Genomic DNA, 14177 nt, shown 5'->3' on the forward strand with positions numbered 1-14177 from the left:
TGTAACTTGCCACTGGTTCATGATTTTTATCCCTACTTGCGCTTATGTTAGAATCATTTTTAGAAACATCGTTGTCTTCTGATATTACACAAACTCTGGTAGGCAAAAAGAAAAAAAAAAGTCAAATATTTCGTCAATCACGTAGGAAAGGGATGCATAACGAACGAGCTGCCGACGCATCTTTATCGCCGCTTGGAGCGCTAGTGTCGCTCCAGCTGTCAAACGGTGACAACTTTAACAGCAGTGAGCTCTATGTAGCAACCTTGAGCAGTGAGTGTCGCGACTGTTAATGTTAGACTGTGTGTCATACTAACAAATGTACACCGTGGAGATAAATAAGCAGAGGTAACAGTAAACTTGTTTCATTCGATCACATTTTTATTATTCTTGTAACTGCATGGGTAACACGAAGCATTTTACATGTTTTTTGTGACGATGCTCTGGCAATAGTTTCAATATTGTATTAACTTAATGGCTTTTGCGGCATATTTGAAATTTACTTTGTTGTGTATACAAACGGCCATGATTAAATTATCGTTGGTGGATTTGTTTATGGTCTGGGCTTGCGTGCGAATTTGGTGTGTACTTGTTTTAGGTTATGTTTTTCAATGCAAACAGCTTGTTTTCCATGAGCTTGTAATTTTTCTCAATAGACAGAGATCAATAATTTTTCCACCAGTATTTCGGAGCGCGCTAAGTACTCTACGTATACTGTTCATCAATTACGAAAAGTACATGTGCCGTTTGTAGCCTGTAGCGTCTTGTGAAGTACATGTTTTTTTGTCCCATCCGATAAAATCTCTACATGTATACTCTGTAACTTTGTAAAAGAGACGATTTGTATTTTCGACGTTTTTTCAATAGTTTCTACATATTGTGATCTCCAGTGAAAGTGCTAGTCATTTATAATTTCTGTGGCTAGTCATTTATAATTTTTGAGGGAAGGACGACCGAAGACAGCGAGGTGCTCACTTTCACTATTTCGTTATCTTAATCAGTATCACTGTTATGTAATATTTGTTGTGAAGGAACGACGAGGAATAAGAATAGCGTTTGGTATGATGTAATGTGATGCTCCTCCCGATAATAGCGTGAGTAACTTGATAGTATTTGTCAGTCCTTTAGTGCACATAGTTACTACCTCTTTTCAGGAATTGGGTACCGGTATCTGCAGATAAAAGATGATGTTGGATGTATTAATTTGTTGTGGCTATTTAGAATCATTTTAGTATCCTGTTATTTGATCTGCTGCATAGACCTGGAAATCTTACATTAAGAACAGTTTGTGTTAACATGCGTATATGAATGTGGTTTAGTATAAAGGTAATGCTGCAGTGTTGCAAATAGATGTAGAAAGAAATTAGCTGGTGTGGAAAAAGCTACTATGTAAGTGCAATTCTCACTGACAAAGAACATTACACATCATCAGACTGTAACAGAACATTCACCATGGGTCTGCAGTTAAGAGGGAGGAGAGCCAGTAAATATGTTTAGCAATAGAAAGTTAACCAATATTAAAAATAGACGACATTTTAAAAAAATTTTCGACAGTTCGTATAAAATACAGTATGTGTGATTTTCTTTAGTGGATAGATAAAAAAAAAATCAGCATGGCAATATTTGCTCTACTGTGGGTATTCAGTAATGCCTTGTACAAGGAAAGCCTTAAAGGAGCAACTGTGTCAAAAACACACATTAAACAAATGACAAAATGATGGTTTGTAGGCTGCTGAACTCCTCTTATAGTTAGGTTTTAATTTTGTACACATCAAGATGATACTGAGTAACTGAAGACAAACTGCAGACTAATGTCTGAGTTTAGAGATTAAGTACTGAAAGTGCCACATACATGATTAAGACCCACAAATTCCATTTTACATTGATGAGAACAGGATTATAACACATTTGGATAATCATTTGCATTAGGGTATTCCCAAACTAAATCCCAAAAATGGAAGGCTTTATTTCAATTTATCTTTCTTCAAATTTAAAATTGTGGTTGATGTAAGTTACTTATTTTCTGTAGAAAATATCCTTTCCATTCATTAGTTGCATTGATTGCTCATAATGCTGTACGCCTAGTTAGAGTTCCTCTGGGAAAAAGCAAGACACCTCTCAAATAATGCTCACAGTAGTAGAGTATACCTTAAACCAATGGCAGACACAAACAGTATCAGTCAGTCTAGCATTTTTTCTGTTGGATGGATTTTGCAAAACATGATTTTCTATCATTTTGAGATTATGTGTTATGACACTTCATTATGAGAGAATTGTAAATCAGTTCTTGACATTAGACTCTTTTCTTCACCTAGTTTTAATTTATTAATAGTTTAGTGGTTCATCTGCTGCACCCAGTAATGGACTCAAAATACTGCCTTTCAGCTGTATCTCACACTAACAATGGAAATTGAATGTGACTTTTATTATCTGGTTCCTTGTCTTTCCTACAGCCTGACTGCAGTAATGGACCACGAAAAAACTATTTGGATAAAAGAGGAAACAAGTGAGATATCAAGTTCACCAGGCTCCATTGTAAGTAGTTTCTTAGTATTTTTTTACTGTTGTTTCATTAATTTCAGTGTGCAGTATGTTGTGTGAATAAACAGAATTCATGCCATTTTGCTGAAAGTATGAGGAATTAAGTACAATAAAATCTCCAGTGAGTTTTTAAGTTTACACTCAACGTTTACAGCACTATGCATAGATTATAATGTGTGTTAAAATTCACAAATGATGCAGGGGAGGGTTTTAATTTAATTTTTGTAAATTTAGACAAATTTGTAATGCACTGCTTATTGGCAGTTATAATATATTTATATAAAATTGAACTATTATGATAAAAATAGTCATTGGCTGGATGTCATTTCCAATGAGCACAATATTTCAGCAAGTGACCACATTGCCATCACCCGGTGCACTAACTTACTGTGCACTTACTAGTGATCAGTACGAGCTATGAGTGTAATTTTTTAAAAGTGTATCATAGGTTACATAGCTGGCACCTTGGATCTTGTGTTTGTATGTTCCTGTTGTAGACTGTGGTTGTCTGTTTTGTTTATGTCACTACTTGAGTGGTGTCATCGATTGTCTTTTTGCTATACCTGTATAGGTCTAGTGGAGATGATGATCACTTGAGGACAGCAATGATTTGCATTGAGTGCTATACTATACATGTTGTGGTTATAGAGTTGCAGCATAGCCTAAGGCCTAGGTTAAGTAGGGAGATGACAGTCTAATTGTGGTTTGGGAAAGCCAATGAAGTTTTTATAACAATCTTTTTCCATAGCTACATTTATGCCATTGATGAAAACCCTTGCTTTCCTACCGTAGTCCAGTATTTTCAGGTTTTCAATACATCTGAAGGTGTTAATCACACTCAAACTCCTGATAGTTATTCAGTTTTCATTTTTCTGATATATGCAAGTGGTTAGTGAAGTTATCTGTTGCTAATTTCTTAAGGCTTGTATTTCTGCTGTGTTAATGACGTAATCGGTCTACCAGTGCTCAGTCAAGTTCTCATAGTTACCTTGAAAGAAGTTTGAAGAGACATTTACTGTGAACACTGGTTTAAGAAGTTAGTTTCATATAATATTTTTTTTGCATTAGCACTTGTCTCTGAATATGTAAACCAAGTGTCAATAAGACTCATGGCAGAAAATTGTGATTTGTCTCTTTAGTTCACATTAATTAATTTTTAGAACACTGTGTACATGCACCCTGATATATTCCAGTGTGTATATATGTGATGGGAGCAAAGTTATGGCAAAACTAAGAGGTTGTACATTCAGTATTGATGTGGTTTTATTCTCTCTCTCTCTCTCTCTCTCTCTCTCTCTCTCTCTCTCTCTCTCTCTCTCTCTCTTTTAGCTACCTCTTCTATATACGTCACTTCATGATGGAATGATATTTGTAAAATTGCAAGGATGTTACAGAAATATTAAGGAATTTTTGTTGTAAATAATGTAACTTAAAGTTTGACCCAAACTTTTTGTTGCACTGTAAAATATTTGTTGCTTCCTTTGCATCCCTCATCTTGAATGTTTCTGCAGAATTGGTAATGATACAAATGCAAGAACATGCTCCATAGATTGGATTTGCAAAAATTGTGTTGGCAGATTATATGTGTTTGTTGACAGCATAGCTGACAGTCTGCATTGAGGGAAGCTAGACTTCTCATTTATTGTAAGCCTGGCTTAAGAACAACAGTACAGAGATGTGTGTTGTTCAGCTTTCAACCTTTTTACCTTGATTATATTTCACTTCTCTTCATTATATTTAACCTCTCTTCACTGATGTGAAAATTCGAGGATTATCTCGCACGTTTTTATTCTTTAAATGGTATTGTGTCTGCTGTAGGTAGTGAATCATGAGCAAGTTAAATAATTTGTGATGCAATAAAACCTACAATTTCTGTGATGATGATCTTTTGCCACTCCTATTTGGAGTAACTACAGAAACCAATATACACATGACATTTATCTTTTACACTACTTCCATTGTATAAGAGTGTTTTTCAATAACTCAGTGCTGTATGAAAAAGCTATGGGTGTTTCATCACTCAGTAAGAATTTATTTTTAGAATAGTTCTGTAGTGAGTAATATCTAGAAAATAATGTTGTCATTCACATAATTTTATTTTCTCTCTAACTGAAATAAAACAAATCAGTTTTGCATCAACCAGAACTACTGTCACACAAAAGAACATACACTGAGAACTGACAATAAAATGATAGTTGTTGCTAAATTATGTGGTGTTAATTATTCATGAAAAGTACTTTAATTGTGGCATAGAAGTTGTGGAAGTTGCTAACAGTGTGTGGAGATCATGAATTTTTAAATGTACTCATTTTGCTTTGTGTTACTCTCACCACAGGTCCAAGTATACCCCTCTAGTGTGAAAATAAAGGAAGAACCACAGGAGACTGGGAATCAAGAGGTAATTCTAGAATTTTTTGACTGAGTGGAATTAATCACTGATTTGTTGTTTCACAGTTGTGGGGAATGTAAATGAAGAGGTAAGCAATATAGCTGAGCATTATTGTCAAGGTTTGTTCAGATATGCTAGTAATTATGACTGACTCACAATATCATAATTTGCCCACTATTGTCAAATATGGCACAAAAGCCTAAATATAGTATTTTTTAGGCATTGCTCTATATGGGTTGAAGTATTGTCTTTGTACAGGAACAATAGTTTTAATATCTACATTAGTAGAGTTATTATCTTGTACAAGGACATGGTAAAAAGTAATGCCTCCACATTTTTTATGCAGAAACTGTTATAGCTTTTCAAATAAAACAAGCTTTGTTAATTTTTTTACGTCTTTATTCTTCATTTTGACGTATTTATTTCTCAACGTAGTCTCACACCCAATGAACAAATTTCTCTTGCTGAGAGACCAGTTCATTGATACTGACACTGACTTTGTTGACAGAGCCACAACCTCACCTCTGCTTTCACTGCTTCAGTCACTATCTAATGGAAGTCCTCGAAGGTATTCTTTAGATTTGGAAACAGATGAAAATTGGATGGGGCCAACTAAGAAGTATATGGAGGATAATTGATGACAGTGAACCTAAGCTGTCGGATTGTTGCAGGCATTGCAACCCTCATGTCTTGCCTGGCATTGTCATGCTGAAGGACAGGGTGGTGCATGTATGGGCAGACTCTTTGAATTTGAAACTTGATCACAGTACGCTGCTCCTCACGCACCAACATAGTTAAGCTACACATGTTCATGTTACATGCTACAATCCAGAGCCCTCTAGCAGCAGATGGTTCCAATTTGGGTCAGCAGAGTGAAAAAGCCTGTGCACATTACTCAGTCGAGTAATATACGTGACATGTAGTATCTCGACCGATACTGCAAACAGAATTAAAAAGTTGGAGGCATTACTTTTTAGCACACTCTTGTATATACAAACAAAAATAAGAACTACACGTGATTGTGTTGATGTCTAAATAAAATGATGCATGATAGTTGCTGCAATGCCCTGAACCTGAACAGTGATTTCCTACGTATTTGACCAGTGCCTTGACAAGTAAACTATCCACAGACACTTCTTTGACTGAGTCAGTTGTTATTCTCATGGGAGGTTTGATTAGTGGGCAGAGCAAGAATGAGAATTCATCATATACTGTGAAAATGATGACAAAGTACAATTCAAGATATGAATGCTTTTGCTTGAAAATACTCCATTATGTCCGGAAACCCAAAGTGAATCTTGACCCTTCTCAACACTCTTATCATTCACATCACCATCTGAATCAGCATGATACTATATAATACCCACTTTTACAACAATGTGGCAGTTTTCATAATATACACCAAAGTATTATCTACCATTAAAATTACAGCACTATTGTAGGCTTCTTTTCTTTGTCCCCTCTTCTACATTTTAATAAACCCTTGCAATGTCATGTGCTTCAATTTATTTCATTATCCTTGTTATCAAGGTATTTACTTAAATTGCGGAGCAATTCTGTTTGTCTTCATTAAATTTACTTTATTCTTTTTTTCATTTCTGTTTTTTCCTTCATTAAATATTTTTACTCTTTTTTTTCATTTCTACATTTATTATTTCCTCCATTAGGAAAACCTAGAGAAAGATGGACAGATGGAGCAAACTCCATCCTCCAGAGTATGAGTTCTTAACAACTGCAATGCCTCATTCAGTTGGTCCCTAAAGCCAATGTTATTTTGATCATACACAGTTTACACTATAGTGCATTTAAAAGCAGTTGCAACTTTTGACGTTTGGCTCACTGTGTGCCATTGCCTAGGTAGCACCAATGGTTAGCTGTTCAGCTGGTAAAGCGCCCATGGTGCCACACCATGGGTAAACAGTACCATGTGGTGTCACGCATCAGAGGCACCTACATTCATTTCCTCTCATTGTAAATTGATACTTTCTGGCAGTGAAGTGTTTTACAGCTGTCAGGTATTGTAAACAAGTGTTCCGTGCTGCCGTTGCATTAATAATAACATTGCAGCATGTCTGAACATGAGATTCACAGTAAAAGTGATCACCCAAGAACTCGTTCACCAGCTGTGAAGTGTTCTGCTGCAAAAGTTTCCTCCAAATTCGACAATAGTAATGGACAATGCACAATACCATTCAGTTGGGGTGGATAAAGTCCCAGCAATACAGCAGAGGAAAGCAGCTATTTTTCTCAGCGTACAAAGAAATATTCGATTGGATCAAGTTGAACCCATCTTGTGTAAGGTGAAGTTAATGGAACTTTCAGTACTGTACCAGCCAGAAACTCCATGCTAACAGGTCAGTGAACTGACTAATGTTTGGACATTGTTTAATCAGTCTTTCTCCATATTATGCTCATTTAAATCCGGCTGGGAATATATGGTCCTAGGTGAAAAGTAATGTGGCAAAAAAACAACAAGAAATTTATACTCAGTGATGTTGAAATGTTGACAAGAGAAGTCACTGCAAATGTTATATCGGACTGGTCTCACGTTATCAGGCATATCAAGAATGTAGTTGAGGACAGCTGGATTCATGGACCGTGACGAGTTTTGAGAAATATGGTACTTCTCTTGTTGCTGTGTTAACATCTGCTTCTTTTGCCTAAACACAGTATAGTTTACAGATACACATCTCACTAACATTGTAAGGCAATTGAAATGGTAACAGAATCCTAAAACGGTGTGTTATTAACCAAGCAACTGAGGGTGAGACATATCAGTAGTTATAAGAAAGCCAGTTCTCAGTATAAAAGTAAATGTGCAGCTTCTTCACTTATGTCAGTATATGTGGCAATTTCAGATATTAACCATATGGTAAAATACTCTCCTCTTTGCATGCTATCATCTCCCAAGCTTGTTTTAATATCTCAGACCATTTATGACTGACTTGATTTAATTCTTTTGGCCCCTATGGGGGCATAGGGCATCCAGGAGAACTCGCCATCTCTCTCTGTATTTGGCCATTTGCCTCAATTTTGCCCAGGTTTTGCCAACTCTTTTTGCTTCCCCTTCCATTGTCCTCTTCCATGTGCCCTTAGGTCTTCCTCTCTTCCTTGTTCCCTGGGGATTCCATTCCAATGCTTTTTTCTCGATGGTTCCATCTCAAGGTGTGCCCCAACCAACACCACTTTCTCACATCTGGTCTTCTATAGGTATTCGGTTTGTTATTCGCCAGAGCTCCTCATTACATATTTTTTTCTGGCCACCAGATATTCATGATGTGTCAGAGACATCTATTTATTAAGCTTATCCATTTTCCTGCTTTCACTGGCATACACAAGGACAGCCTTCTCATTTGTATTAAAAATACGGATTTTTGTTTTGTACGTGATATATCTGTTTTTCTGTATTGGATACAATTTATGCCTTTTTAATGTGGTTTTTCATGTCATCTCCAGCTCCACCATATTCCATCACTATACAATCAAGATACAGGAATGAGTTGACAGTCTCCACCCGCTGCTCCTCTATTAACAGTGGCACCTCCGATGTTCCCTGAATTGACTATCATTTCCTTTGTTTTGCCTGTATTTATCTTGAGGCCAGCAGTCTCTGCTTCTTCTTTCAGCAAGTTTAATGTAGCTTGCATATCCGTCAGCTAGGCTAGTGATACTGTGTTGTCTGCAAAATTCAAATTCTCTAGACATTCATGGATCTCCCACTGGATTTCTCGTCTCCTGCCTGCTGTGACTCTTCACATAACTCAGTCTAGAACAAGTAGAAAAAGTGTTGGTGATAAAATGCAACTCTGCCGGACTCCAGTTATTACTTTCATGGGCTCTGTCACATTTCCCTTGTGGAGTATGCAATGTTTGTAACCATCATATAGATATTTTATGATGTTTAAGATCTTCTGTGGTATCCCATACTTCTGCAACACCTGCCAGAGCACTTTGTTTCATGCAATCGAAGGCCTTCTGAAAATCAATGAATACCAGGTACATGTTTGCTTGGAATTCTTCGCTTTGCTTTAAAATTATCCTAAGAGTGTTAATAAGATCAATACAACTGTGTTGTGCCCTAAAACTGGCCTGTTCTTTACGCAGTCACTTTTCAAGAGACTCTTTAATTCTGTTTAAAATGATTCTGGTGATGATGTTACTGGCACTGACAACAATGTAATACCATGCCAGTTGCTACAGTCTGACAAATTTCCCTTTCTTGGGAGCTTTATGACCAAACCATTTTTCCACTCCTTCAGAGATTTCTCTTAAAGCCAAATATGCTTCATCAAGGGATAGAGCATCTTAACAGTATGTTCAATATCAGCTTTTAAGAGCTGTGGTGCTATGTTGTCTAGGCCTGGAGCCTTTGTATTCTTTATGGTTTTCAAAGCAACCCTAATTTTGTCCATTTTGGGACACTGCAAATTTATATCTTGATCTTCTTCGACTTACTCTGGAACATCTCTTACCTGTTCATCATGGTTGTCTTCAAAATTTAACAGTTCCTTGAAGTGCTCCTCCCATCTCTGTAGCTGTGCCTGTTGAGTGGTAGGCATCACCCCATCCTTGTTCTTAACTGGTCCTTCATATCTGAAGTTCTTCATTGACAACCATTTGGTTGTATTGTAGAACCCTTTAATATTTCCTTGTCTTGATGCCTCTTCTGCTAATTTTGGTTGCTCATCTTTCCATTTCCTTTTATCTCTCTGTGTATTCTTTATGCGCTTCACTCTTCTGCACTCTTGTCATACAAAGATTTAACTTAAGTTTTAGTTCTTTCCGGTGGCTGATCTCATCTGATGTAGCATTGGAGGTCCGTTCCTTCCATAGATTTGCCTTACATCCTATGATTTTTTCTGTCACATCTAAATAACTGTCTTTGATTTTTTTTTCCCCAACATGTTTCAATTCCCTTTTCCATACAGTTTTCTTCAGAGAGGATCTGGAATCTGTTTTGTAGTTCAAGAGCAAATGTTTCTTTGATCGTTGGTCTTTTAGCCTTGCTAGATCTGTTTTCTTGCTCCTGTGACTGATCTTGGTTCTGTTTGCCTCTTTTTTCAGTCTGAATTCTGCAAAAACTAGGTGGTGGTCACTTCCAACGTCCGCTCCTCTTCTGTTTCTGACATCTAACGGAGAGTGTTGGAACTTGCAGCTTATGACTATGTGGTCTATTTGATTTTCGGTAACATGGTCTGAAGAAGATCACGTTTTCTTATGGCAGTTACGATGTGGAAACAATGTGCCTCCAATGACTAGGTCATGTTCAGTGCATGTGTCTATCAGCAGTTCACCATTTACATTCCTTATCCCAGTACCGTACACACCCATGATATGTTCAAGCCCTTCATTTTCTGAACCAACTTTTGTGTTCAAGTCACCCATTAAAGTTTTTATGGCCCTAGAATTTGTTTGTCTAAGGACTCCGTTAAGCTCTGTATAAAATGCATCTTTTAATATTCCTTTAGCTATTTTATTAGGTGTCTAGCATTGAATTACAGTGACATATCACACATTTGTTTTAAAGCATGTGGTTATTATCCATTCTGAGACTGGTTTCCACTCCAGTAAGCTCTTCTTGCTGCTTTTAGATAGTAAGAGCCCTACACCATTCCTACACATCACGTCCTCACCTGTCTGACCTGCGTACAGCAGCAGTCCACCAATTTGTGTTTGTAACTCCCCAGATTCTGGCCACCTTATTTCACTTAGTCCCAATATATCTAGTCGGTAGTTATCCATCTGGTTTTCAACCTCTCTTAGCCTCCCTGCCTCTCTCAACATCCTTACATTCCAAAAACCAATACGGGTTTTCCTTTTCAGCCAAAGGTCATATCCTTAAGATCCATCCAGCTGTTTCTCCTGTTAGTTTCTGTGATGCGTGTTTTTTGTTGGTGTGGGTTATCAGCCCACAGCACCTGAGTGCCCAGGTGGGGCTGCCACCTCATGGCCTGGACACCTGCCAAGGTTTTATTTCAGGACATTACCCCCTAGATAGCTTTTCTTCAGCACAACTAAAGAATGCTGTCCATGCCTTTGCAGTAAGGCCTATGTGCATCAATGTTGTCATGGTTTCCAAGGATCTTCTGCTGTCCACATTAGGGGGCTGTGCCTGCTGCCACACAATCACAGGGAGGAAAAGGAAAGAAAGGGAGAGTATAGGATGGGCCACGATAGAATAGGACAGGACACTAGGCGGGACATTGTGAGACACACTTCATCTGTATCCTCTATGGAGATCTGTCCAGCTTGGGAGGCCCTGCTTGTAGTTACACTACTGCTGGTATAGCCCTCCACTTCATTGAATCACACAAACCTCTCGCCCACATGGATGGTGTTTCATTAAGGTGGTGTCTCCTGAGGGGGAGACCATTTATGAGATACAAGGGATTTATGAATATTTCATTCTGGCATTTTTACTGGCATGTGCGTTGGTGATGGAGACCTTTACTAACATTCCATTTACTTGACATTGGAGATAAATAGCAATTTCTCAGAGGTTCAAAGAATAATTCAGTATGTTATATAAATTTCATATGCAGCATAATATGACCTAACACAAATCAAATGCAAATTCATAGTGACCCCCTATGTTTGTTTGCAAACTTTAAGAATTTATTGCAGTAATTTAACTTATACTGAAATATCACAATATCTATGACCTTTCTTGAAGTGATACGGAATTAATCAGAAAGTTGACAAATGAAGCTATAAGATGTGCGAGAAAGATTACAGATCAACCAGATGTGCAGCTGACAGGTTATGTGCCAAGCAGGCCTGACATTACCTTTGCCTGCTGATATCATCCATGTTAGCAACTGTGCACCCCTCCACTCAATCCATACTGAATTGTCAAAAGTCACAACTAATTTTAAATGCACTATAAACAACTTCTTCTTTCGTGCATTGAGTATTAGGCCTTCACTCTTCCTTGGCCTTCCCCAGCTTCGTCAACCTACTGGGCTATAATCTCTGATGTTGTAATATTGTCTGCCACTGTTCATTGTGTCAAGATATTGACTCAGTTTTCTTCTTTGTCATCAATTTTGTTTTGTGTGTTAAACATTTTAAATTCTGTCGTAATATCTTCTCTCATACAGCCATTTGTGGGTGTAAAGAATTCCATTGCACTGCCTGGATCTTACTGCCTTGTCATTTGTAAATGACTAATGACTCGCCTCCACAGGGTAATGTGGGGATGGTCATCATTTTCTAAAACTTCCTTCATGTTATTTTCTCTGTCTTTTTTTCTGAAGTACCTGTTTGCTTTTACATGTAGTTTCCAAATTTTGTTACTTTCTTACCTGTATCTTTGTCATGTTTGTATGTGATATCACATTTCAGATAGTTAAAATAGCTGACCTGTTGTACTGCTGTATTACTCAGCACTGTTTTTAGATTTAAAGAGGTCCCATCCTATAAAAATCATACTTTACTTTTGTTCTCACCTTGGTAATGGCTAAGGAACAACCCTGACAGAACTGGCAGGTCTGAAGCCCATAAGCTGACAGCTACACCATCAGACTCAAACTGCATGGCACTTGTGATGTGATCAGAACATTTTCACACAGCAAGTGTTCCATGCAAGGCTTGAAATTCTGCCAGTTATATTATACAGGATGTATTCACTCTGGGAAAACTGGGAAATCCTGGATTTTTTTCATCCGAGGAAACCTAGGAATTTTTTAGGACTATGGAAATATTTCATTGTTTTAGTTCTCAGTTAAAATTTTGTAATTAAGGCTGGTAAGAACTGATGCTCTAACAAAGGATTTTACAGCATCCTGCTGCAGCAGAATAATACTGTAGCAATAAAACATAAACAAGAGGATAAAACCAAAATAAAACATTGCAAAGGAAATGTGCCATTTACAACAACAACAACAACAACAACACACACACAGTGTACACACAAGTGTCTGCCAACAGCAAAATGCGTCAAAAGCTTCGGGATGAAGACTATGCAACATAATAACAAACAGCTTCCAATCAGTGTGACTGTTAGGTTCGCGTGAGTGGTTGCGAGTGGGCTCATGCACATGCTCAGTTTATTCATGTAGGAGCAGTACCTTTTCCTGCTTCTAGCTACTTGAAAATTTTTTCTGGCACACCGAAGCTGCCAGGGTGATTTTACTGTTTCTTCTTCATTTACAGCTCTCACATTAAATGGAAAAAAATGAATTTCTTTGGTCAGGAGCTATGAAATGAATTACAATGCATTCACATAATAATGGAAGTCTAAAATATCATATTGATTTTATTTTCCTCATTTTATTTTATTTCAGCATTTTGGCAGTCAAATATTAATCACTTTGCAGAACAGTGAAGTTGTTTTTGTTGGTTTGCTAAAGAAATTTTGGATTTTATTGATCCTTTCCACAGAGGCAGTCAATTTATTTGAAACTAAATGTTTCATTCCACACTGTTGGCTACTTTCGGCTGTTCACTGTAATTAAAGAGCATTTTTTCATCTTCTTGACAAAGTAAACTGCTAACAGGAGCCAAAGTCTAGACCATAGCAAAAGTTGTCTTAAGCATATATAAACAGTCCAGGGAGCTATCCAAATCATGAAGTGTAATGCATGCAAGTTAAGAAACCTAGAACCTTTGCCTGCCTTCTACAGGCAAGTGCTCTACTGATAGTGCACCTGCCTGTGAAAGGGAAAGGTCTTACTTTTGAGTAAGAGTCCTGCACACAGTGTTAATCTACCAGGGAGTTTAAAATCAATGCACACTCTGCTGCAGAATGAAAATTTATTCTATTTGGATGATTACTGCTTTTTTAGCAATGTAATTTTCTGTGTGAGGTGTGGTTGAAGACAAACCTCTCCATCACTCTTAATAGTTACACAGTTGTTACAGAGTTTTATATGCAAACTTTAAATGGGTAAAATTATTCTCCTTTTTCAGTTACTTCAAGATCCATTAAAAATTGAGGCTCCATTTTACAACACAAAGGAAGATCCAGGACTGAAATTGAATGTGAGTCTCTCTGAACATAGTGTAAGTTTTCAAATCAGTGTTGTTTTATGCTTGAGGTACAGCAAGACAATCATGGAATGTAATTGCTGCATATAGTTAAAAAATCATAGATGGAGAGCCATTCTAACCTACAATATCAGTAATTTTTAGTATTTTTGTAGAGTTACCATGACTCATTATCCTTGTGCATTATATGTTATCCGTGGTGCTGGTGGTGGTGGTGGTGGTGGTGGTATGTCAAAAGACTGCTTTGAACCCAGCTCTCCAA

General features: G+C 37.3%; 1 protein-coding gene across 2 annotated transcripts in view; it reads left to right on the top strand.

Annotated features, from left to right (window-relative positions):
- Nucleotides 1-213: 213 nt before the first annotated feature.
- The window catches only part of LOC126213312 (zinc finger protein 492-like), a 139890-nt gene continuing 125926 nt past the window's right edge, over nt 214-14177 (top strand). For both annotated transcript variants that reach the window (XM_049940997.1, XM_049940996.1), the window contains exons 1-4: nt 214-345; nt 2451-2532; nt 4874-4936; nt 13838-13930. In XM_049940997.1, the coding sequence (XP_049796954.1) occupies nt 317-345; nt 2451-2532; nt 4874-4936; nt 13838-13930 (267 nt within the window). In that variant the 5' untranslated portion in view covers nt 214-316. The remainder of the gene's footprint in view (nt 346-2450; nt 2533-4873; nt 4937-13837; nt 13931-14177) is intronic.

The sequence above is a fragment of the Schistocerca nitens genome, chromosome 11 (genome assembly GCF_023898315.1).
Source record: "Schistocerca nitens isolate TAMUIC-IGC-003100 chromosome 11, iqSchNite1.1, whole genome shotgun sequence".
NCBI lineage: Eukaryota > Metazoa > Arthropoda > Insecta > Orthoptera > Acrididae > Schistocerca > Schistocerca nitens.